Below are 25,711 nucleotides of genomic sequence, written 5' to 3'. Positions count from 1 at the left end.
GTCTGTCACATTCCATCCAGATTGTTTACAATTGATATTGATTTTTTAAATTTCTATCGATGAAAATTTAACGTTAATGTGCCTCCATAGACACTGGAGTTCTAAGTATAGCCTGGAATTTTCTCGTTCTAAAAATAATTTTATAACTGTTTTAAGTGATTAAAAAGTTTAATTCAGTTTCGGACAGAAACAAGCCAGTTTAAGAAATGTTTACATTCTTATCCTCAGTGTAAAAGATGGCCATTTAAATTTTAATTTAAAGTGACCAGTTGCGTAAAAAAAAGAACGATAATAATTTTTTTTGAAGGCATTCTGTTAGATATAAAGCAAAACGTCTTAAACGCCAACTGTTGACCAGTTGCGTAAAAAAAAGAACGATAACTCATCTATTTTTTTATATGAATATGATAATCCATTGGCGGATCACATTTAATCAAGTCAAGCAGTGGCGTCGGAAACAAAATGAAAAGTGGGGGAGGGGAGCTACATGTAGTCTTATGAGAAATCTTGACAAGCAAAAAAACAACCAAACAAAAGACAAAAAAGTTGGGGTTGGAAGGGGGCCGACCCCTTTGCCGACTGAAGCGAAAATGTTGAAATCGCTTAATAAACGTGTCATACAATACATAACTGGACTTGCTCTATATTGTACATGTACACATCCTGTACATACTTTCCTTTCTAATATAATTTATTTAACAAATAAAATATATAACATGACTATTTATCTTTGTTTAAATAAATTATTTCAGAAAGAATAATTTGGTATATTGAAGTTTTGTAGTTGTTATAGATTTTTAATTCTTTGAATTACAAAACTTTATTTTAACAAAATTAATATACTTGCGGAAAAAAGAAACTGTGCATTATAAAATTTAGTATAATTTTTCTATATCTATTGTTTGTATATATAAAATTTAAACAATCGATAATGGTAATGTTTTTGACAATACCGGATAGTAACCGTCCGGGTGCACGGACTTTTTCATGGTTAGTGAGCACCTGTTGTTTAATGAAGAATTTGTACGTATGAGTTTTACGGGCCAATACTGTTTGGAACTGTAAAGGATTTGTTAAAACTTTTTTTGTTAAGGAAATCACTTTAGTTTCAACAAAATTTACCCCGATGTCATGCTACGACTCAAAGAAAACCAACGTAATCGTGCTATTGGGATGCTGCAAGCTGGAATGGCACAACATAATGTAGCAAGACACTTTGGAGTTCATCGGAACACCATCCGGTCATTATGGAGACGTTTTCAACAATCTGGCAACACTCAGGATCGACCGCGCTCTGGGCGACCTCGTGTAACGTCACGTCATTAGGACAACCAAATTAGACTTGTGCATCTGAGAAATCGTTTCCAGACAGCAAGTTTGACTGCCCGTAGCATTCCAGGGCTTCGACCAATTAGTCCAAGAACTGTGCGTAATCGTCTGCGCGAGCAAAACATCAGACCAAGACGTCCAGCACAGCGATTCATAATACAGGACTGGGCCAATATTCTGTTCACTGATGAATCCAGATTTCATTTGGATAGCAGTGACGGCCGTTGTAGGGTGTATCGTCGCGTTGGGGAGCGTTACCAGGACGCTTGTGTTGTGCAACGTCGACATTTTGGTGGAGGTAGCGTTATGGTGTGGGGTGGGGTGGAATATCAGCACGTGGAAGGACCCCTCTACAAAATGTCAATGGAAATCTCACCGGCGTACGCTATCGAGATGAAATTATTCAGCGTCATGTGATACCCTTCATACAGAGACATCAAAATCACATCACTCTGCAGCAAGACAACGCAAGGCCACACGTTGCACGTGTAGTCAGGGACTTGTTTGTTCAACAGAATGTCGATGTCTTGCCTTGGCTAGCTGTTTCCCTCGATTTGTCACCGATCGAGCACGTCTGGGATGAAATGGAAAGATGTTTACGCCGTTTACCAAATCAACCGGTGACATTGGCTAATTTAGGCCAGGCTTTAACCAACATCTGGAACAACATCCCTCAAGCATTTCTGAACACTTAAGTGGCATCAATGAGGCGTCGCTGTCAAGCATGCGTGAACGCAAATGGTGGTCACACGCTTTATTAATTTTGTTAATTCAGTTTCAAATAACAGTGATTTTCGAGTGTGCTGAAATTGACGTTATTCGACGTTGACATTAATGTGTTATGAGACATGTGTTAACAGTATTACAAAAAATAAAATTTGTTCATTTTATTTTTAAAATGTTTTTCATATATTAAATAATGCACAGTTTCTTTTTTCCGCTAGTATACATACAATCACAAAATACAACTTTGCCACAACATGACATTTATATTTCACTTAAATGAAACCTGACAGTTTCCAGCCAAAATGATTCACAATAGAATGAAACATAATTAAATAACTTTCGTTTTGAACAAAAAATGTATTAATAGTAGGTCATGTGACCTTTGCATGGATCATTAACATATGATAGGGAAGAACAGTCATGTACAACAACAATGTGATTATTTCTGATCTATTGACTAGATCGAGCTAGGGAATCCTTGAAGAACTCTACTAATTGTTTTTATGGGTACTGTTTATCAACTAACGGTATGTTTAATGTAAAATGATTTCAAAACTCTTATTTTTGTAAATATTCTTCCTACGTTTCCTTATAGGAAGTAAATAAACACCTGAATCTTGTAAACTTCCTGGTTCGGTCGTTAAAGAGATGGTTAAATAATACTCTCGCCGTTATTATAAATTATATTCAATTTTGATATAATTTCAGGTTTAATACCGTTAGGTACGGTAATTTTTCAGGGGTTTGTCTTAGATTCACACTTTTTTAAATTAGTATTTCTTTCTTTAGTGGCATTCAATTAAAGGGGCATGGTCATTATTTGGTCAAAAGTTATTTTTTCCGATATAATGTTTACAATGCTTTAGTAAGGCATTTCTAATAGTCAATCAAAATTTGAGTTTCAGTCCTCCTGTTATAAGCGAGATACAGAGCTCACAATTCTCTGTCATGTAAACAAAGCTTACGTCATGTTTTTGTTTACGCTTTAAATGTTGTATTGAAAATTTCAGTTTTAGAACTAAAATGAATGTGATAAACGCTTGAAACTAATTATTTATGCTTAAAACGGATTAGGAGAGAAATCAGCTTGAGAAAAAAAACCCGAAACTTTAACCAGTGTGAAGATATTGAACCAATGTAAACAAAAATCAGTACACGAGCCTTGTTTACATGACAAATAACTGAGAGCTCTGTGTTTTGCTTATAACTCTACGACTAGCACTCAAATTTTGATCGATCGTTAGAAATTAATTTCTTTTAAAAGCATCGAAAAAATGGAGAAAAATAAAATTTGACGGGGACTGTTCTCTATCTTTCTCCATTGTGAGCCTCTAGGTGCTTTTTGGACTTCTTCCCCTTTTCTTTCCTTCATAAGCCCATGTCAGTGCAGTTCAGATGTTAAATTCGAACTGTTGTCTATTCGGAGAACACGGCTATCCATAACCAACGCCTCTCTTGGAATGTTCTTGATAGTGGGACCGTTGCTGTACTTTTATATAGTTGTTGATTAGATATCTTGTGTGGCCGGTGTAGTTTCTCCAGACATTTTGGATGGAATTTATCAAGCTTCTCCTCATCTTTTTCGGTGGTTCTTCAGACCTCAGAGCGAGCAATACAGTAACGGTTATGACATTTGTGTCGAGTATTTTCAGTTTGGTCTTAGTGCTGTATTAAATGAGCCGCTTCCCATAGGTTGAAATGAAATGGATGAAAAGGGATGAAAAGGCACTCCTAGTCTTTTCTTTATATCTCCTTTCCATTCCTCCGTTCTCGTTTGTTGTGGCTCCAAGATAAAGCGATGTTTGCACTTCATCTACTTCCTCGTTGTTTATGTTAACGGCATTGTTCTTTTGTCCTCTTGATTCTCATGCTTTTTGAAGTTTTTTTGACAGAAATGTTTAATCCTGGATATATCTTGATATCGTTTGACTTGCTGCCACTGTGGTTCTTTTGCATGCCACTATATTTGCTGGATATCAGTGCCAAGTCATAGTGGTCAAAGGATATTTAATGTAGTTGAATACATGTACACCAGAGAACAATTTCTCTTGTGCATTATTTAGTTTTACTGGCTACTAACCTGAAGATTAGAATGAATAAGAGGAAAATGAAATCACAATTTTGGGGTTGTTTTAAAAAAAAACCTGTAAAAATGATATTTGTTTTTTAGATTCATGGCAGACGTTAAAACGGTTGACAAGCCCAGAGAAAGCATTTCCAACTGTAGGGTTAGAGTACGTGAATTTAATAATAAAATCAAAGACGCACAGTTGGGATCCATTTATGATGATGTGCCTTGCAAAGACTGTGAAAAAACGATACTTAAAGAAGCAAGTGAGCTCAATGATGAATGTGGTCGGTTGATAAATCACTATAATAAGGATGAAGTGTCTCCGTCCCAGATCACAAAGGTTTGCTGCATTACCTGTTCAAAAGGTAAATTCGATAAAATTCGCAACTGAAAATAATACTCTGTATCAAAGGAAACAAATATATAGCGGTGTATATATATATATATATATATATATATATATATATATATATATATATATATATATATATATATATATATATATATATATATATATATATATATATATATATATATATAATTATTATTATTATTATTATTATATATATTATCTTCATTTCTTTTTATTTATTAAAATATTTTCAAATCATAAAATGTGAAGTGTCATTCATTAAAAATGTAAATAATGTAAATGAAGCGGCGCGTATGAATACAAAACAACAACAGCGACAATATTCACAGTGGATGCACCTTCAGCTGATGTAGAGCTATTGAGCTGAATTTAATGGATTAAACACAAATAGTGAGTTAAAATCTAAACCGGCTGAATTGAAAACGAAAGGAAAATACATGGGATATATTTTGGAAAATCCCGTTCTATAAATAGTGTTAGATCAGAACAGATTAGAAAAGTAGATCCGGCAAATATATCTCATCAAACGAATAAATATTAAATGATAAAAGTATCAAAAGGAACCCAACTATCAAAACAGAGTTGGAAACACTTGATAGTAGAAAGAAAGTGTCCAGACTGTAAACCATGTTTAAAATTGATAGAAACCCTTTACCGAAATTATGTAATGGACATTTTTCCAAGCAAAAGTGTTAATGCATCTAATTATTATATATTGTTGTGTTTATATCCAACAGTGTTTGTATCCAATAGAAATACAGTCACGCTGACTGTTTTTCTATTGGATAATTCAAAACGAAACCGAATGCAATATACACCACTACTATGCACAGGACGTGTATACACGTACACTAAAGTACATGTAAAGGAATGATAAAAATGCTGAGTTTTTTTTCATAATAATTTTCTTTTAAGAGGACATTGGTAATGCTTCCCATGACAACACATGTATAAAAGAGGTCATGTCGAGAACACGGAAACGCATACGTCAATACAACGATCATCTCGATGATCTAGGTTTAAAAGATGCAGATGGAAGACCATGTAGGAAGTGTAAAGAGAGTACCCTACGAGAATGCCAGGCACTGGTCAAAGAGTTACAGAGGGCAAAAGACCAGTTCCAGGAAAGCAGTATGAAGAACAAATTCCCCTGCGATTGTAAGGACATTTCTTGAAATATCAAGTTCATAAATAAAATATTTCAATTTACTAGCTATTAAATGCATTCAACAAACATTTAATAACGACAGTTATATGTTCATGTCTTTTAAGTACTGTACTAGTAATTACCAGCAGGAATCTTTATTGTTTAACTTTAATAATCTCTTACTTTCCCTTGTAATAAACAGATGGTTTCGAATGTGCAAATGTGGCGATGAGGAATGGGGCTAAAGGAAGTGAGTAGAAGTAGAAAAAAGTTATCAATATACACTTATACACAAATATTCAATGCACAGTGTAAATATATTTTAGTTAGTAATAATTAATTATTAAGATGTGCAGTGTCTTTTTACGAATACTTTTCATTTAGTTGAATGAATTACTGTATACAGGGAAATATTCGCCCCCGTTTTATTTTCGCCCCTTTTGCCTTCGTTGTCAGTGGGCGAATATAAGACTGGGCGAATTCTAAAGTTTCATATTATCTCTCTTAAATACAACTGTCTGGGCGAAATCAATACGGGGCGAAACTGTTTGCAAGTGTAGAAGGGCGAAAATTACTCGGTGCGAAAATAACCCTGTTGGATTTTTCTGTTTGAATTTTTTTCAAGTTATGTAATAATATGTCACAAATATTGTTATGTTTGAAATATTTAATCATAAATTAAAATTATGGACAATTACAAATGCCAAAAAATGAATACTGAATGAATTGTCTATACCAGGGTACAATAAAAGTAAGTGAGATTTATATATTTCCTCTCCATTTCCTCAAAGTACTTTATTAAAGACATTCGATAATGAAAATTCATTATTTCTGCATGAATTATTCTCAGCTTTTATTGAAAATTACAACTTTGAAAACATGTTTTAAATATAAAGATAATTTCTACATTGAATGCAATGTTAAATCTTACGTTTTGGAAATAGAAATTGACCACCGATTCGTAATGTTTCTTACTATCTTATTTCTTTGTAATTCTTTGTAACTAACAACGAACAGTGCTCGTTTCCTAAATTTACTTGCTCCTTAGATAAATTTGACACAATTGCATTTTTACAAGATGCAATGTTGTACCGAATGATTCCGTTTGTATTGACCACACCTTAAACTGTGTCTTTATAAATAATTCAACCTATCAAATAAACCAGCCCATGAAAATATTATTTTTACTTAAATCCATACTTTGATCAATTTAGCTAATTTTGAAGCTCAAATCCTTAATTTTCTTTCAGGGTCAAAAATGAAACAGAGTCAACACGATAGCGGCTATCATAGTGTTAATTCAGAAATACGTAGGTATCTCAAATTCCTGAGACAGAAAGACAGACAGACAGATAAACGGGGGGGGGGGGAGAGGTTTTTACTAGTATAATTGATATACTAGTATATCAATTAAATGAAGTAGTTCCATGACGTTTTCGTCAAATGTAATAGATTTAAATTTTAGATGTACAGATAAATGGAAAGAAATAATTACCAAGTACTTTTAACTTTTAACGATATGTTGTAATTTACGTTCTAAGAAGACGTTATCTAAAATTGTGAAACATTGGAACAACAAAATGTCAAAATAACAGCAAGCGTCTTTACTATAGAAGCTTTAATATTCTAGTAATTTGTATATAAAACTAAAACTAAATCTTTTTTTCTAAACAGTGGGAAAGGAGCCAACAGAATCCATGGATGACAATCAAACTGCTTCTGCAGGTAAATTTAGACGTTTTTGACGCATTCACTTAGTTAATGTGACAGAGCCTTAAAGTTTCATGTAAAATCATATAAGATATCGATATTACTTTTCAGTATAAATTAATTTCTTGAAATCAAGACGATGACAAATTACGCTTGTCTTAGTTGTATGGTCTCAAAGCTAGGCTAAAAAAATCTTGTTACTGACTGCAGTTGCTATTATTGCAATAATTATTTTGAATTCATACAGTTTATTTGATATGCGTAAACTCAAAATGTTGAAATGCTAACATTTTATGTATTCATTATATACTTATGTTTTCATAATGTATTTTTATTTTTGTGCCTACCTCCATGTTTAAGTAAGTTTTTATCCACTTAAACATGTCAGTATATGTCAGTGCCAAGTGTACTTGGATGGAAGAGATATGGTAATTAGATGTAATTTTAAAATGCATTAATCGGACAACATTTTGCATGATCTTTTAATTAGATCAATTGTCATTTTTACCTTATCTTATCTAATAAATCAAAGTATCTATTTATATACTTTAAGATCCATAGTATAATGAATACATTATGCCTCTTACTTCTTCCAAATGTTCAGTGCTATTAAACTGTTCAGACATTGACACATATAGATGTTATAGGTGTCTTGAGTGGCAGGAGTACTCATAACATTTAAAATGAAAAAAAAAATTGAATTGAAATTGATCGACTAATAGTCTTATATATCACATACTGAATAAGATTATCGTTAAATAGCCTTTAAGCAAAAAAATGCATTTCTAATGTACTTTGAAGATTATCATAGTAAGAAGACGGTAACATATTTTTAGATACAACACACCTCAAGGATCTGAAAACAGATACTCACACCGAGCCACCTAGCAGCTCTTGTGACAAAGCAGACGTCAAAGGGCCGTGCGTTACGCTGGACGTCAGCATGGCTGACAGCAACACCACCGATGCATAGAACACAGTGAAGATGGTTTTTCTCGACACCTTTTGTTTGTATATTTCCAAATAAATGTTTCCTTCAATATATTTTAGATATTTACGAAGAATTGTTAATGTAATTGACAAATTTTTAATTCTCGTTTGTTGTTTATTTTGATTTTTCAGTCAGTTTGGTATAAAAGTTACATGTACATGTATTATAAATACTTTTTTATTTATATTTTGGATTGTAATATTTTTGTCCTGTATATTTCTTACTATATTTGTTGTAGAGTTTATATAGACAATGTGCTTCTTAAAACATCCATTTTTTAGGCACATCATTTCTATGTGACATCAAATTTTAAAACAAAATTCATAATGGTGATGGTCATTGTCATGCTCACTTAAACTCTTTAAATTGTACAGATTTGTTAGAATTTTCATTAAGGTGGCTCACTACACCTTGAAATATTTTCTAAAATCAGTTTAAAACTACTTGATTATGATAGATATCATGATGAATAAGAAGTACTCGAGTCAAATAGACGAAAAGTTTGCAATTTTAGATAAAAAAAATAGTATTTTAAAAAATTCAATTCTGCAAATGTGAACGAGCCTCAGTCGGATTCGAACTCATGAGCTGCATTTCACAAGCCCGCTTCTTTAACCACTAAACTGTGACGTAGTGTCTTAAAAGGTAAAAGTCTAGGTGTTGTGAGGCACCTCAAACTCCTCCTAATTTTAATTCAGCTGTATTATATCTTTTGTGAAATCTTGGGTTCTGAAGGTCAGTCAATAAAGTCAATGCAAATCTTCACAATGTTAAAGCTTTGAAAAATGTATTGAATGAACAACAAAGTGTCATTCATGAGTTTTATTATCATTTTTTATACTTTTTAAATCGCAGATTTACATGTACATGTACATGTGTATCACAATATCTTTTGATTTAAATTGGGCTTTGTTTGATAAAAAAAAAGTTAGAATGTTAATGAATTTGCATTTTTAAAATAGTTTTACATTTGTTGTGAAATTGTAGATACTATTTATTTTGTGAATATTTATATATTTTATTTTGTTATTCAAGTTGATATATCTCTTCCAACATATATCGTTACTTTACGAGAAATAAAACGAGACATAAAAAGTATTGTATAAAGAATGTGTTGTTACATGTACGTAATATATTCCAAAAAGAAATTATACTTGATTTCATTGATTATTTCGATCGGAAGTACGTCACAATATAGATTAAAGTGTTCCATACCACTTAAAGTGTGTCTCACCTGACTGGCCTAAAACTGACCTTTAAAAATAATTCTCACTTGAGAAAAATTTCCTACAGGAAATATTGACAATCATATAGGTTTTTCCAAAAATAAATCTTATGTAGAAATTATTTTTTGCTTTTGAAGAAAAGTATTTCCTGCAGAAATGTCAAATGTCAAAACTATTCTCATCACAGAATCATAGGTGTAAAAGATATGAGACCTCTATCAGGGTATATTAAAAATTTGATATGAAATCCCTTCTAGCTAAATACCTGTATTGTTGATGGTGTACTTTAAACTCGAATAAGAACTGTCAATTGTTTTAGATGTCATTAACATTGCATATTGATTTAACATAACTTTGCCACTAGGGACTTATTTTTTTCTGTTTATTTAGCATTTATTAAATAGTAATCAGCAAATTGTAATCGCCAAGGTCTGAGCTTCTGATTTAAAGCTTTTAAATTTGTGAATGGAACGGATCCATATTTTACGGTTTTAAAGGAGTGTACAAGCTCTACAAAGGACATCTTGCTGTCCATCAATAAATTTTAAAGTGAAAAAGAATAAGTGACATAAAAATTCGGATACAGCAAACAGCGCACCAGCGATTTTTAAGTGCATTCGAAAAAAATGGGTATAATTGCAAACCTAAAAGAAGGAAGCACATGCATACAACTTACATTTTACATACAAAGTAAAAAAAAAATAAAATAGGTGAAAAAAATAATATTAATACTTACAAGCAATTATCGTTTGGAATTTTACTGATCAAAAAAGGACTGTTTTTGGTGGGCAAGTCTATGGGTATATTATATATGTAGTTCCTGCTGCTCTCACATCAACAGTTGCACCGTAAAACATATTAAGGAATAATACAAAAATAAGTAATAAGGTTAATATCTCCGACAATATTTGATTACCTCATAATACTAAATGAATAATTTCTTATTTGTTGTCCCTTTTTTCATGTGCCTCAGTGTGCCTAAAATATTTTTAGTTTATTTTGGTTATTAATACATGGCTATCACATATTAAGGCAAAATACAGATATATATCGTTGGTCATATGATCCGGGGATCAAGGAAATCATACAATACTAAATCCTCCAACTATATATATGTTGTCCATCAACATGAACGTATTTTTGTATTTAAAGGACGTTTAAATCAATTAAAGGTATGCTTACTTTAAGACAAATAATTTAATAACGTTAAATATATGTTTTAGTGTATATAATGTATACAAAAATACCTTTACGGTTACCTGTATTTAGATCTAAGCTTCCTTGCGTGTCACCATGAAAATAAAGTACTACATTTGATAAGGTTAAATGCCCCTATTTTACCCAAATTTTAAATATAGTATGGTATTCAAATCAAATCATCATTTAACATTATACAAAGTATGTCTTTCACATAAATCTCTATAAAAGTCATCATTTTTTAACAGATGTTCATTTATGACGTCACTATTTTCAGCTTACTTCCGCAAGCAAATTTAAATATTGTGATTTTCCTCTCCATATTTTGCCATTGGAAATATAAAGCGCAGGTATGAATTTTTGAACTGTTTCTGTTCATATAAGTGTACACATCTAATGTAATCGGGTTCGTTAATATTTTCTTCTTATTTTGCACGAAGATTAAGTTTTCAGCACAATAAAAAATTAGCGCATATATATATATATATATATATATATATATATATATATATATATATATATATATATATATATATATATATATATATATATACATACATATATATAATGCTATGTAATAAAATATTAAGAGGCTGGTTATTCAACAAATTACCTATCAGATCCACGATAGCTTGACTTGGTATGCATGTAATATAGTATCATGTTTAACTTTCGGTTTATCATTGACTTATTCAACAGGTATACTCATGATGTTATCTTTTAAAATAGCCTAATATCCATTACATATCTTCTTCCCCTCTATTTCTTAAGGAAATTGATAGTACATGTAATTCATACATGCATGATTAGACAGAAAACTACGCAGTCCAAAGCACGTCCATGCTGTTGGCGTAAGAATATACGTATCTTAAAAAAAACTAAACTGCAAAAGGTTCAAATGTTAGCTTAATTCAAATAGCTATAATTAACAATCTTAACATCGATCATAGCTGTCTTTTTTATACTTTTGCTGCTTATAAGCGTGAATAATTTCATTAAGAATCTAACCTAAAGCTAAACTGTAAAAACAAACCCCACGAACTTGCCGGACTAACCTCAAACTGCTAAGTAGACAAGTGTTATCATAACAACCTTCACATAAAAATTGGCGGTTCCTTCTTTGTAACCTTTTAATTGACAAAATAATATATTTATAATCAACGTAATTTTACTTACTTTTTATGGATAATTAATTTAGTGATTCAAAGGTAGATGTAAATTTTAAAAATAGAATGATTTCTTTTGGTACATAAGTCTATGGCTATGAAGGCAGCTAGCAGCGCAGATTTTTTTTAATTAGCCGCTATGGCGGGTTATAATATTTCCTGTAATGCTTGTTACCTGCATACATGCATGAAGCACAAAAATTGTATACTGTTTAAATATACATGTAACAATTAAAAGATACTTTGCTGTTTTAAGGAACATTAAAAAATAAGTTAAGGTTACCCTTAATCATGCATGCTTTTGGTGGCAATAATAAGAACATGAGAAGAACAAAGCTTTGTTGGTAATGGCAAGCATCAATCGCCATCAACTTAACATGCTACGATTGTGGAATCATCTCGTTACTATGAGTGATGACAGACTATGAGTGATGAAAGACTTACAAAATTAGTTTTCATGTTGGACTTCAATCAAATTACCAAAACCGGTCACACCATGTTAAACTATCGATATGTCAACATGGTTTTTTTTTTAAATCGGGAGGTCAGTAGCTTAAACTTAGCCGAGATCAAACTTCAAAAGAGATTTGTGAATGACTGGCACAATGAACTACAAAGTGTTTCAAAACTCAGAACTTACAGGTCTTTTAAAAGTGATTTTATTTTTTTTTAAATATATTATAATGGACATACCCAAACCTCACAGATTTGGTTGCACAATAATTGCACAATTAAGGTGTGGTGTTCTACCTATTAGAATAGAAACAGGGCGATTTAGTGGGGAGGAAGTAAACGATAGGCTACGTATTATATGTTCTGTAGAAGCAATAGAAGACGAATTTCATTTTTCATTACATTGTACATCTTATTCAAAAATTAGCACCAAATTCTTTACTAGTATTGACTTTAATAATCGATTACTAAACAATCAGACTCAGACTGCATTGGTTTTCTCTTATCTAACTTTCCTAGTCAGACTGCAAAATTTGTATATTCAGCTTTCATGTGCAGACAGTCTATCCTATTTAAAAATAACAACGCGTAAACTTAATATTATTTGTACATATTGTATATTCATGTTTATAAAGTGATACATAGGTCCGATTGACTGGGTGGTTATTCATTAAGTTATTATATAATATATATGTATCTATATTTGTTTATAAAACACATGTCGCTGAAATAAATAATTCTTACTTATCAACTTATGCAAGCCTATCTGGGGTTTTTTGTGGGGTTTTTTTTTATACAGTTTTCAATTTCTATAAAACATTGTAATCTGTTTTATCTATTTTTATGACCAAATTTTGTATTCTTAGAACTTTAAATTGACTGTAAACTTAACATAATTGTATTTTAATCATTGACAATTCTAATATAGATAAATGGACGTCATTGGGGAGATGGATAATCAATACGCTGCCCATCAGATGTGCCGTAAAAAACTAATAGGATAATTTTGGCCATAAAATATTTATAAGTAAAGAACAAAATATTAAAGTATTTTAAATTGAAAAATTTATTAATTTACTTCCTTTAACTAGTATCTATTATTTAGTTAAAGCATTTAATTACGCCTTAAGCAAAATGATTTACCTTATGAAGACAAATTTTGCATGCATGATTTTATGTTTCAAGTGGGTTTAATCTATTAGGTAAGATTTTATTCAATAAATGATAATAATAATAGATACCCTGTTTCCATATCACAGCCTGTATCAGCCCCGACCAAGGATCTATGCAGTCCCTTTTTAAGGACAACAAGTTGATAATATTACTGAAGTGATCAAACAGTAAGATGAATGAAAGAAGCTGTGTAGATTGAGGCGCGAAAGAAATATGAATTATCTTTCTATGGGGTTTGTGTTGTTGTTTAATATGATGGCGCTGTTGTTGCAATAAGTATTTTAAAAAAGAATTTGTTTTACAGAATCATGACAGAATTTAGGCAGTTCACGGTTGGATGGCTCAGAAAAGGTATTTCCCATTGTAGAGTGTTTTTACGCAAATACAATAATGACTTGAAAGACGCCATATTAGATAGCACTCACAAAGATGTGAGCGAAAGCTGTGAGGACCAGATACATGTACTCAACGAAGCAAGGGAGCTGCATAATGAATGTGATCGATTTATCAAGCACTATAAGAAGAATAGAATTGCCTTTTCACAAATTCCAAAATGGTGCTGTCCCACACCTTCAAACGGTAAATGAAATATATGACAAAATAAATAATGCTTGCTTGTGTAAATATTTTAATGATTTTTTTCTGGTTCATGTGGGTTTAAAGGCAAGGGATGGTTACATAAAAAAAACCCGCGTCGGTGGAATATTTAATCAAAAAATTTGATGGATCACGAAATACACTGTAAATCACGCAGTCAGTCTTTAAAGATTTCACATTGTGTACTAACACTGTGTTTATAAATTATTATAGGCATTTAGATATTAATAATTTTGAGATATTGAATTATACACCGCTAATAGTACATTTTTAAGTAGTTTTTTAGTGTTCGAGGAAAGCATATATGCACACGCAGATAAATTGATAACATCGGGATTCCCTTTATGAGTAGCAGTGTAAACAATATTTTTGAAGAAGCAGGAAACAATATACTTAGATGATAAAAATATACATGTATATTATGTTAATACTTGAACGAATAATTCAAAACGTCTATTCAAATTTAACTCACCAGAGCTGAAAATGAATGTGAGCTTTTCTGATCACGTTTAGTTCGGCGTCCGTCCGTCTGTCTGTCCGTCTGTCTATAAATTTTCAACTTCTTTTACAGAATCACTGGGTCAACTTCACTAAACTTGGATTAAAGCATCCTTGAATGAAGGGTATTTAAGGTCGTTAAAATGAAGGCACAGGTCCTTTTCCAAAAGGAAATAATTTGAAATATTTGAATAAATTTTAAAAAATCATAGTAGATCTTCTCAAAATCAATTAAGCCAGAAAAGCTGAAACTTATGTGTTGGTTGAATTTTAACATGAAAATGAATAAAATGAGAGAAAAGCCTTCTTCATGACAACGAAATGTCCAGAAAACTAACACTTGTGTCATGTTGTAAATTTTGAATTTAATGGGTTGCAGTAAATACAACATTTACAACAAACCAATCGGCCAGAAAAAATGAAAAAGCATTGGACTTACATTACATTCGTTTAGTTGTCAAGAATTAGACGAACATGCCTAAATCCTGACACAGTGCATCGTTTAGCATTTTTAGCAACAACTTCTCGGTACATGTTATACTGACATGTAACACTTTTGCCATTTGGCACCGGAATCTGTTCGGTTATACCATCACATGAGAAGAATATCGATATACATTAAAAAAAACTTTGATTAAGCATCTTTTGTGTTTAGTTAGCCATATTTTGTTTACAAATTTTAGCTCACTTTAGACGAAGGCTCAAGTGAGTTTTTTGATCAACATTTGTATGTTATCTGTCGTCGTCGTGGTTGTTGTCATAAACTATTCACATTTTCACCCTCTACTCAAGAACTGCTGGACCAATTTCAACCAATCTTGACACAGAGCATGATAAGGTGCGAGAGATACTAGTATTAAGGTTTCCTTAAATGAAGGGCCACACCCTCTTTAAAGGGGAGATCATTTATAGGGTTTTGTCACAAAGGTGAGCCATTCATGATTTTATGAATTAATGATATGTTAACAACCTGACAAATTGTTGATTTTGAAATAAAGTTTAGATGACAACTAAGAAGCTTCAGCAATTACTAATAAGAAATCGAACAAAATCTATACTTATAAATTCAGACATTTTACCAATAAACTATAAAATGCCTGGCCCAGAGCTGCTTACATCTTTAGAATTTCAACACGTGTAATATGATGTCCGTAAGCTACAAGTGACTTTTAACTTATAAGTAATACATATTATGTTATTGTAAAATTAATTTAAAACCTACTATCATTTTCGGTAAACCAGCCCGAAATAAGAAAATGAGAGTACGGTGGTGGACAAACTTTGGCAGATCCGAGTCAGTTTTAGTTTGCATCAAAATATAGAATTGCAATGAAATCATATTGATAGCTTACGTAAAGAGTGAATAAATATACTGGGAACCAACTTACACATATGTGTTAGGATTTGACGAATGTTGCATAAATTAAAAAATGCAATTTGTTTTTGAATGCGCGATTTTGGTTGCGATGGGTAGAACTCATTCGCTTGCGAAGCACGACCTCTTGTGGGAGAATCAGATAGAACTTTCCAGTTCTGGGTAACTCAGAACGCGGGTTAACTAATTAACACCATCGTGGAAAGTGTAGAGCGAGTTCATCATGCACCGCGAGCAGATACCTTGGATACAAAAAAACTTGTTAAATAAAATAGAACATGCGATTTAAGTTTTAAATGAAAGATTTTTCCAGAACGGGGTATCCGGGGGTTAACATCTTGGCGGAAAGTGTAGGGCGAATAAACCAACTGGCGGATACTTTGGCTCTGACAACTTTGGTTGAAAATATGCAAATGAATATGTAAACACTGGCCTTTTTTTAATTTTCATACATTTTTAAACCACGACAGATTAGGAATAAACCTAAGATATTAATTTGTCAGCAATTAATAGATTGTGTTCTACGTCTTTATCGATAAATGATGTATAGGGGTTTTTTTTCGAAACAGTCTTTTATCGGAAATTCCTATTTGGGACAGTGATAAAAATATACAAAATACGACGCACTAAATATCTCACTGGTTTGAAATTATATAAGAACGTTTGTGATTTTTTTTTCTAGACAGCTACAACTAATAAAATTAATAAGTTAAGGTCAAGTACAGGTATATATCATTCATTTCAGTTTGAATTTTCATTCCTGTCCGTCTTTCTATATATCAAGCCATGCAGTTTTCAATTTTGATAAATATGTCACGAAAGCAATTACGAAAAAATTCGGACACAGCACATACAAAAATGAACAAAAAACATGAGTCAACATATTGAGCATTGTATCATGTTAAAGGGGCATGGTCACGATTTTGGGCAAATTCTATTTTTCTGTTTTCATATCTCAACGAATGACACTCAAATGTTGGTTGCCTATTGAAATACCTTACTAAAGCATTGTGAACATAAAATTGAAAAAAAAAAATTTTGACCAAAATCGTGACTATGCCCTTTTAATGTGTAAAGTGTTAATTACCGCTCTTGCGCAGGATATCATCTAGTATCTTTTTATTTAAACATTACTAAATCTCAAATCACAGACACACAAAAACCAAAACCAACTAAACGTTGTAAATTATTATACATTTTACAGAGAATATAGATCCCATAGACCAAGATAGCACGTGCATCAAAGAGGTCATGTCAAAGACGCGAAAATTCCTCCGTGAATACAACGACCATCTAGATGACCTAACTTTCAAAAATGAAGACGGAAGACCATGTGAAAAGTGTAAGGAGAGTCTCCTCCAAGAATGTCAGGGACTTACTGAAGAGTTAAAGAGGCTCAATGATCAATTCCAGGACAAATGCTCCTGTCATTGTATGTACTCATCAGAAATTATATAAGGAATAAGGAATTTTTGTTTGAATATTATGAGGTGGTCGGGGCGTGATCAAATCAATAAAGCCCGAAAGGCTTTATAATAGTATCATGATAGTATTATGATATCATAATTTTGGTCGGGGCGTGATCAAATCCAATAAAGCCCGAAGGGCTTTATGATAGATTTGATCACGCCTCGACCAAAATTGTCACCTCAAATATTCAAAGAATGATTCCTTAATACTTATACATGTATTTATATAATTTTAAGCCATTGTACGATTAAATATTTAAATATAAATAAGCAAACCCAGCTGGCGCCTCAATTTGGCGTCATTTGAAGTTATGGGTTATATAGTATAAAGTCGATACGTAGAGTTATCACAGGCAAAGGCAATGGAAAATGTAAATATTTGGCAACAAAAAATGGTGTATGTATTCAGCTTAATTTAAGGATTATCAGAGTTCAAGATAATAAATTATTTGAAATAAAATCATTATTCATCTAACAAGTTCTTTCATTGGGGTCTGATATTTGAAAATATGATGGGGGAAAATGTGGTTTTTAATACCAGGTCTGTTATCAATCAGTGTAATAGTATTATTTCTCTTCTTTCTTGTTGATAAACAGGCGCATGTGGACATGTGACAATGAGAGCTGGCGCCAGGGGAAGTAAGTAGAGAATAAAACTACACACAATATAGTGTATCGTATACCTGTATTTTACAGATTATATGCTATAAACCATTTGATAGCCAGGATAGATCACATTTCCTTTCATAAAGTAAATAATAATTATTAATTTTTTTTCTAGAAGAAAGTTGCCTTTATATTTATAGAATTGAAATTCAATTTTGCATCACGTAAATTTCTCGAAAAATTTTTCTCGTGATATATACGTAAAAAGAGAATTGATTTGAGTTTCAAGGAAGATATTCGATTCAGTCAAGTAAATGTTTATGTTTTAAAAGGTTATTTTTTTTCCCCTTAAATATACGGACGTTTTATAGCTCGTTATTTAATGTAACATAATCTCCGTATCATTGTGTCATTATTTCTATATATATACCAGAGTACAAGGACAGTAAGTAAAACTTTATTTTCTATAGCTTCGTATGCCTCTTTATAATATACACATTCAAGATATAACATATTTACTTATAGATTAATTCATTTTGCAAATAAACTACGAAACACCTGTTCCAGAGTTACTGTTTACATCTTTGGTAGTTCAACACGTGTAAGATGATGTCCATAAAAATTAATTTAATTTTACCTGACAAGTAATTTTCCTGAAATTAATTTTAAACTTACTTTCATTTTCGATGAATCAGTCCGAAATAGCAAAAAATGAGAGTAAGATGGTGGATCTAATTCATTGGGAGTTTGCATGAAAACATTCTTGAATTGAAGTTATATTGAATGATTACAGGGATAATGAATATAAATAGCGGGAATTTATTTAGAGTATAGTTTTTAAAATAGAAATTAGAGATTTGATAAATGTTGAATAAAGAAAATGTGTCCATTTGTTTCGTTTCTTGAATGCATGATTGGAAAGAACTTTCCAAAATAGGGTAACCAAGAACGCGGGTTTACTAATTAACATCATCGTGAAAAGTGTAAAACGAGTTCATCATGTATCGGGTAGATACTCAGGATCAGACAACTCTGGTTTCATGAACCAATAAATATGCACCGAGTAGCGTGTTTTACCTTACTTAAATTTTTATACCTCCGACATATAGGTAGTAAACCATATACTGTATATTAATTTGTAAACCATGAACAGATTTGACAGAGTTGACAGCTGTACGTCTATATGAATAATTTATGAAAGTGTCCTTCTGACATATCATATCTTCATTTTAGCAATGAAAAGATACATGGTGACTAAAACAGAGACGTTGAATCAGGAAAGGGGTGGGCTTGACCTCCCTTCCCTATTTTTTCAACTTTAATCTGAAATTCATATTTTTTAAAAAATGCGAAATTTGACCTTTAATAAATTATATAAAAAAATTAAACACAGAATATAAAAAAATTAACAAATGATCTTCTACAGCATTCAAATCCCATCAATGTTTCCGCGCTTGCGTGAGATAACATCAAGTAAAATTATATATGTATGAAAACAAAATAAACATACTGAAAACAAAACAAAAACACTGAGCCAGGTAATTAGGCCAATGCCAGGGTGGAATTTTTTGCATCTGCTTATTATGCAGGTTCGTAAAAATCCCTACGTATTGTTTCTTGACAAATGAAAAATACTGAGTATTACTTTAAAAATTAATATCCTATGGAAAAATGATTATTTCCATGGGAGTATTTCTATTTAAATCCTGCAGGATTATCTAAAAATTCTACAGGAATTATATTCCTATCGGATAAAAGTATTTCCGACAGAAATTCAATCCCAACAGTTTTCTCAGGAAATCAAGATTCCATATTAAATTTTAGAATCCTGCTAGAATGTTGCTCAATACCTGCCTGAATTAAAAGAATTTAAAGGTTTTTTTTTTTTAATTCCGGTAGGAAATTCTAAATATCCTAGTATATGAATATTGTTTTTCCTATGGGAAAAACTATGATTTTGGGGCTCTTTAGGCAATGGTCTATCATGCACATTAGACGTGTGCATGCTAAAATACCAAGTCGGCACTGGTATAGTATTAATAGTTCTATTTATGAGGTTATTTTCCCCAGCTATTTGGATATACAAATAAAACGATTGATCCCAGAATGATTAATTTCTCAGCATGGTTCTACTAATCTGATTTCTTAACAACTTTGATAAAACTGTTATTTTTCTGTTATTTATATAGTATCCATTACGTCATTTTCCAGTCGACTTAAACTCAAGTGTTGTAAGGCTGCGAATCTTTATTTCGTATGGATAAAAACCCTGACGACCCTTGCGTAAAATTTCTAACGTTCTCTCCGTAACTAACAATAAATACCATAAGCTTCCTATTTTTTTAAAGATTAGTTTGTTCATTGCTTACATAAATTGGCACGATGCCCACATATTGTGATAAGTTGTGCTATGAATTTGAACCTTTTCTTGTAAAACAAACACAAAATGACCAGAAGCGATTCAGTCATCTGATGAGTGTACGGAAAAGTGGCTAAATAACATATATATGTCATTTATTTACAAATCATATAAAATGTCAACAGAATCATGATTTTTGAAAATTTCTTTAAATGTACTTAAATATTGGATTTTGTAATTATTTTTAAAGCTGCTTAGTCAGATTTTATTTCAGTTTTCATTTTTACGCTTAACTGTGGATTTATTATGTGTAAAACAATATACATTAAAGTAGTTTTTCTGGTCATTTGAGCGATATTTGAATGACAAAATGATATAGAAAGTTCACAAGACAATCTTAACATAAATGGGTAACGCGTTATTTTCCGCCTTGTTAAGGCTCACCCCCCCCCCCCCCCCCCCCCCCTCGCATTTCGAGGAGGGATTGTATTGCAACTTTATCATTCATTATAAATAATAGAAATTAGCTTTGAAAATGTTTTAGCGAATCAAATATTAAACATGTGTACATTTTATTCACTTATGATTTTTAGTTTATTGTGTTTACAATGGATGCATGAAAACCCAAGCAATTGGGAACAAAAACAAACGGTTCCCTTTTCATAACATTCCACTGAGGCATATTTATTTAGCTTTGTTTGTTTTGTTGTTTGCTGTTGTTGTTGGTTTGTTACTGTGGGGTTTTTTTTTATTTTACTTTTTTCTATATGTATGTTCCCATTAGAGAAATTGTTTTTATTTACTTCAAATATTTATATGCAATTAGTTTGTATTTGAAAATTAGTTGATACTCTAATAGCTAAAAAAAAAGGATCTAGCAGCTTTATTAGTTTTATAAAAAAAAAAAAATATCCACCAATCAATTAAAACATGAACAAAATTATTAATTTCAGGATCAAGTACAAAGCAGCATCAACTTGACAGTGGCATTCAAAGCGTCAATTCCGAGATTCGTAAGTCTCCCCCCCCCCCCCCCCAACCCCAAAAAAAGCAAAACATAAACAGTTTAGTTAAGGAGAGATACGATATTGCAAACATTAAACACTCAATACATCTATATATTTCATTAAAGAAGTTGAAGACTTAATTTCTAAACCTGAAATTTTGGATTATTAAAATCAAAAAGTGCCATTTTTACAGAATTATGTTTAGCTCACCTGATCCTTTTTTAATTTGTATTTACTGATGTTGAACTCATATACGGTAAACTGGTCTTGAGTGAATAAAGAATAAAGAAGAGTCTGTAAATATAGACTTTTAACAATTTTCACTCCTTCCTCCATAACTACTGGGTCAAATTTAACCTAACAAAATAACCATATGTATTTGGAATCCAAGTTTGTATAACTGAAAAGCTACGCTCTCTTTTTAAAGGGGAAATCATTTCGAATTTTTGAAAATTTGTTGACATTTTTTATTAAAAATCTTCTTTCCACATACTATTTGTACAAAAAGCTGAAACTTGTATGGAAGCACTCAAGGTAGTGTAAATTTAAGTTTATTCAAATCATGATCTTAGAGGGAGGGTGGGACTACAATTTGGGTTTAAGTTTTACTAGGAATTATTGAATAAAAATCTTTTTGTAATCTTCTTTATGAAAACCATTTGGCCAGGAAAGCTGAAACTTGTGTAAAAGCATCATTAGATCGTGTAGACTCCAGTTTGTTCAAATCATAATCCTTGGGGTAAGGATGAGAACCCAATGGGATTTAAATTTTTACATAGGAATAAATAGATACAAATCATCCTCGGGTAGTGTAGATTCAGGTTTTATTAAATCATGATCTGCAGGGGTAGGGGGATACCACAATTGGGGGTTGATTTTTTTCTTAAAAATAAATAGTTAAAAATCTTCAAAAATCTGTAAAAAGGCATTAAGTCTGAAACGTGTGAAAGCAACCTCAGTTAGTGAAGACTCAAAAACTGAAACAACGAAAGGGGTTTGATGCTTTAACAAAAGAATACGTGCAGAAAATGTCAAGCTCTTTTTAAAAAGATATACTAAATTATCACGACATTTTGTTTTTTTTTAAGTTGAATTGTTCAGAGTTATTGTTATTGTTGCTCAGGTGAGCGATGGCTATTGTGCCTCTTGTTTTATGAACAATATCAAACTAATATTCATCAACAGTGAGACGGGAGGCAATAGAATCTCAGGATAACAGTCAAGCTCCCTCTGCAGGTAAATTAAGCATGCATACAAGAAAGCATTAATAAGAGTTATAGGTTTGGAATTTTGATCCGTGTAGCTATGTTTATGTACAAATATAATGCAAACATCGAGATACTAATATCTTGTACTAAACATCTAAATTGTATATCGTAGATTTCTTTGTAAAATAATAATGAATATTTTGCATAATTTTAGATACTACTTTCCTTAAAGATCAAGATAAGCATGATCACACTGAGGCGCCTAGCAGCTCCTTTGACAAAGGAGACCCAAAATGCCAAGGGCCATGTGTAACGTTGGACGTCAGCATGGATGCCAGCAACACCACCGATGATTAAAAAACTTCTCAATGTTTTTCCGAGCTCTGCTGGAAAAGCCCGAGATGTTGCGATTGACAGTTCTCTGAAGCCAAGAGATGTCTTTGGAAATCTGTGATAAGAATTTTCTGTCCCAATTCAGCATAAATACCTTAAATTCACTCCTTATAATGCCAATAATAAAGAACAGGGGCGTACAAGGCGTTTTATATCCCCCACTCGGATCAATGAAGACGAAAGAATTTCTTTCACGATGGAAGTCAATATTGTGCCTTCATTCTATAAACACGACAGGTATATACACGACAGGTATAGGTTTCCAAATACAGCTGCACGGAGTCAAGACACAATGTCGGATAAATTAAAATAGCGCTATCACAGATATGAGATCCTGCTGTAATGTTTAGAAAGCAAACAAATAAAACAAAGAAGATAGGTACCAAGTACATGTATTAATGTATATTATTTATTCGTCAGAGAATGCAGTTTTATATTATACGTGTACTGATGCACACTTTCAAATGTAAAGATTTTTTATATTTCATACATGTACGCCATTTCAAAATCCTGGGTACGGGTGGATTTGTCAGGCCTTGTACGCTCTTGGTCAGAACGTGGAAAATTTTCTACATAGCGGTTTTTCTGAGATTTTGACCTTTTCATATTTCGCCCATTTTTCATGATTTTTCAGCTTTTTAGACCCCCGCCAGCTACATGTGATTTCCTGCTTTTATTCATATATTATTTATTATATGTGATTATGTCCTTTTTTAATATTACGGTATAAGTTTTACATTGAATTGTTTATAAATGATATTTTGTATGGACGGCATTTTTAAGTGAATTGCTACAGAAAACAAATCTTGATTATGGTGATGGCCATTTCTTTGCTTACTTACCCATTATTTGACTACAGTACTTACTTTGACTACAGTATTTTCAACAATTTCATCATGATCGGTATCCTGTCGGTAACAGATATAATACTGTTAATAGACGTTAAGTCCTTGAGTGCTTAGAGTTTGTGATGCTGTCATCTTTTAATGAACTTTTATTTATTCTCTAAAAATTCCTAATAAATCCCTATTATTATATTGAACGACATACCTTCATGTGCTAATATGTATTCTAAGTTTATACTGTCCCTTCCAAAAATTTAGATTATTGGGAATCAAAATTTGTACGTAATGTACGTAATCTAAATCTGTATATGACAATAATTCAATAATCGGTCTTCGAAAATAAGTTTAAGGTTCAGTTGCATCCATTTTAAATTACTACTTTGGATGTGGGTTTTTTAATGTCAGCCTCAAAAAGCTTAAGTCAATGCAAATATTCACCATGGCATTAAAACTTTCACTGAATGCTAAGAAATGGTAAAATTATGTTTCATTAACATCATCATAATTCTATCAAAATAATATTTAAATTGTTGATGGAATTTTTAGTGATTTTTTTTATATTTATATATTTACAAAAGTGAATGTTGCAATATGTTTGACAGTTCCTTTCATAATGATGACACGGGTTATCAATTCCAATGTTTGGTGCTCTCCGTGTTTCTTTTCGATATTTACTGTATACAGGGTTATTTTAGCCCATGTAATTTTCGCCCTGCTTCACCTGCGAACAGTTTCGCCCCGTCTTGAATTCGCCCAGACACAGTTGTGTTTAAAGAAAGATAATATGAGACCTTGGAATTCGCCAAGTCTTAAATTCCGCTCGCTGGCAACGAAGGTGAAAAGGGGCGAAAATAAAACGGGGGCGAATATTCCCTGTACACACGTACAGTATATAAGTTAATCCAAGATCTTGTCACACCTACCAAAAAGTTAAGCTCAACATCACGTTTTGAATTCTTTATGTAGATTTAATCACAATTGTACTGATATCAATGTTCTACTACTTTGTGATAATTCTTTTTTTACTTGCAATTTTTTTAATGTATTTCTTTAACATAATAGCTTTACACAATAAACGTATCTACTAATTATAATAAACCGAACGTGTTATCATTTTTATAGTATATGGGTACTTCATGCTGAAAAAAATCGGAAGAGATGCTAGCTTACACCTACTTAGTCTGATAATCCATTAAAAGTCCAATGCCCGGAAAAAAACAATAACTACGGCAGTGTTACTTCATCTCAAAACTTAGTAATTATAGTATTAAACACTTGTTCAGAAACAAAAATGGCTCGATACGTGATTGATAAGCTTATATCAGCTGGTCATTTCTACTTAATACGCGCTCAGTAAGTTGAAAAACACTAAATACAATGTATTGTTTGCTAACAAAACGATAAAGTCGTGTATGCACATGTTCTTTAAAAGGTGACGATTGTTTCAAAATATTTTTAAAATAAAATTGACTAAAGTGAAAAACTGTCTTAGGTATGGGGATACTACAATTAAAAAATAAATTTGTTAATTAAAGATGTTTGTGCTAGACTAAGTTTAGTTGGTATTACCCGGTGTTCCTGGGACAGAAGTCTAAAATGGGGAAAGTTTACAGACGGACGAACAGAAGTGATCAAAAAAGCTAATTTGAAGCTTAAGTTCAGGTGAGCTACTTTGTAATCATGAATAGCCACATTATCCTATGGTTATGGAAAGCAGCCAAGATCCATATGCGGATCCATAAAAACTAAGGGGGCTAGGTTTTGTTGGGTTGTTTTTTGTTTTTGTTTTTTT

At 31.9% G+C, this 25,711-nt stretch overlaps 2 protein-coding genes across 13 annotated transcripts; both read left to right on the top strand.

Moving 5' to 3' along the window:
* Positions 1-2,414: 2,414 nt before the first annotated feature.
* On the top strand, positions 2,415-9,442 carry LOC136269479 (uncharacterized). Of its 3 annotated transcripts, none has more exons than XR_010714668.1 (7): positions 2,415-2,582; positions 4,226-4,491; positions 5,415-5,657; positions 5,849-5,896; positions 6,897-6,956; positions 7,321-7,784; positions 8,193-8,321. XR_010714668.1 is itself a non-coding variant. In XM_011425698.4 (7 exons), the coding sequence occupies exons 2-7, from the start codon at positions 4,230-4,232 to the stop codon at positions 8,327-8,329; spliced, it is 801 nt and encodes a 266-aa protein (XP_011424000.3). In that variant the 5' UTR covers positions 2,415-2,582; positions 4,226-4,229; the 3' UTR covers positions 8,330-9,442. The 3 variants fall into 3 exon arrangements, 2 of the variants coding, with proteins under 2 accessions (XP_011424000.3, XP_065943714.1); XM_011425698.4 differs by having other exon boundaries at positions 7,321-7,371; positions 8,193-9,442; XM_066087642.1 differs by lacking the exon at positions 2,415-2,582 and having other exon boundaries at positions 4,299-4,491; positions 5,417-5,657; positions 7,321-7,371; positions 8,193-9,442.
* Positions 9,443-10,633: 1,191 nt separating this feature from the next.
* Positions 10,634-24,329, top strand: LOC117689132 (uncharacterized). Of its 10 annotated transcripts, none has more exons than XM_066088500.1 (11): positions 10,634-10,745; positions 11,048-11,120; positions 11,581-11,621; positions 13,318-13,416; positions 13,649-13,729; positions 13,867-14,141; positions 17,237-17,464; positions 18,099-18,140; positions 21,420-21,479; positions 22,659-22,709; positions 22,896-24,329. In XM_066088500.1, the coding sequence occupies exons 6-11, from the start codon at positions 13,871-13,873 to the stop codon at positions 23,036-23,038; spliced, it is 795 nt and encodes a 264-aa protein (XP_065944572.1). In that variant the 5' UTR covers positions 10,634-10,745; positions 11,048-11,120; positions 11,581-11,621; positions 13,318-13,416; positions 13,649-13,729; positions 13,867-13,870; the 3' UTR covers positions 23,039-24,329. The 10 variants fall into 10 exon arrangements, with proteins under 10 accessions (XP_065944572.1, XP_065944569.1, XP_065944574.1 ...); XM_066088497.1 differs by having other exon boundaries at positions 11,542-11,621; XM_066088502.1 differs by lacking the exon at positions 13,318-13,416.
* Positions 24,330-25,711: the final 1,382 nt, after the last annotated feature.

Source organism: Magallana gigas, chromosome 6 (assembly GCF_963853765.1).
Source record: "Magallana gigas chromosome 6, xbMagGiga1.1, whole genome shotgun sequence".
NCBI classification, from domain to species: Eukaryota; Metazoa; Mollusca; class Bivalvia; order Ostreida; family Ostreidae; genus Magallana; species Magallana gigas.
Note: the sequence above shows the minus strand (reverse complement) of the source record. Positions and strands in the feature narration are given on the sequence as shown.

Coding starts and splice junctions, on each gene's coding strand:
- LOC136269479 (XM_011425698.4), top strand. CDS start 4,230: ATGGCAGACGTTAAAACGGTTGACAAGCCCAGAGAAAGCATTTCCAAC. Junction 5,658..5,848: donor GAACAAATTCCCCTGCGATT/GTAAGGACATTT, acceptor TGTAATAAACAG/ATGGTTTCGAATGTGCAAAT. Junction 5,897..6,896: donor GAGGAATGGGGCTAAAGGAA/GTGAGTAGAAGT, acceptor ATTTTCTTTCAG/GGTCAAAAATGAAACAGAGT.
- LOC117689132 (XM_066088496.1), top strand. Junction 17,465..18,098: donor GGACAAATGCTCCTGTCATT/GTATGTACTCAT, acceptor GTTGATAAACAG/GCGCATGTGGACATGTGACA. Junction 22,710..22,895: donor CAGTCAAGCTCCCTCTGCAG/GTAAATTAAGCA, acceptor GCATAATTTTAG/ATACTACTTTCCTTAAAGAT.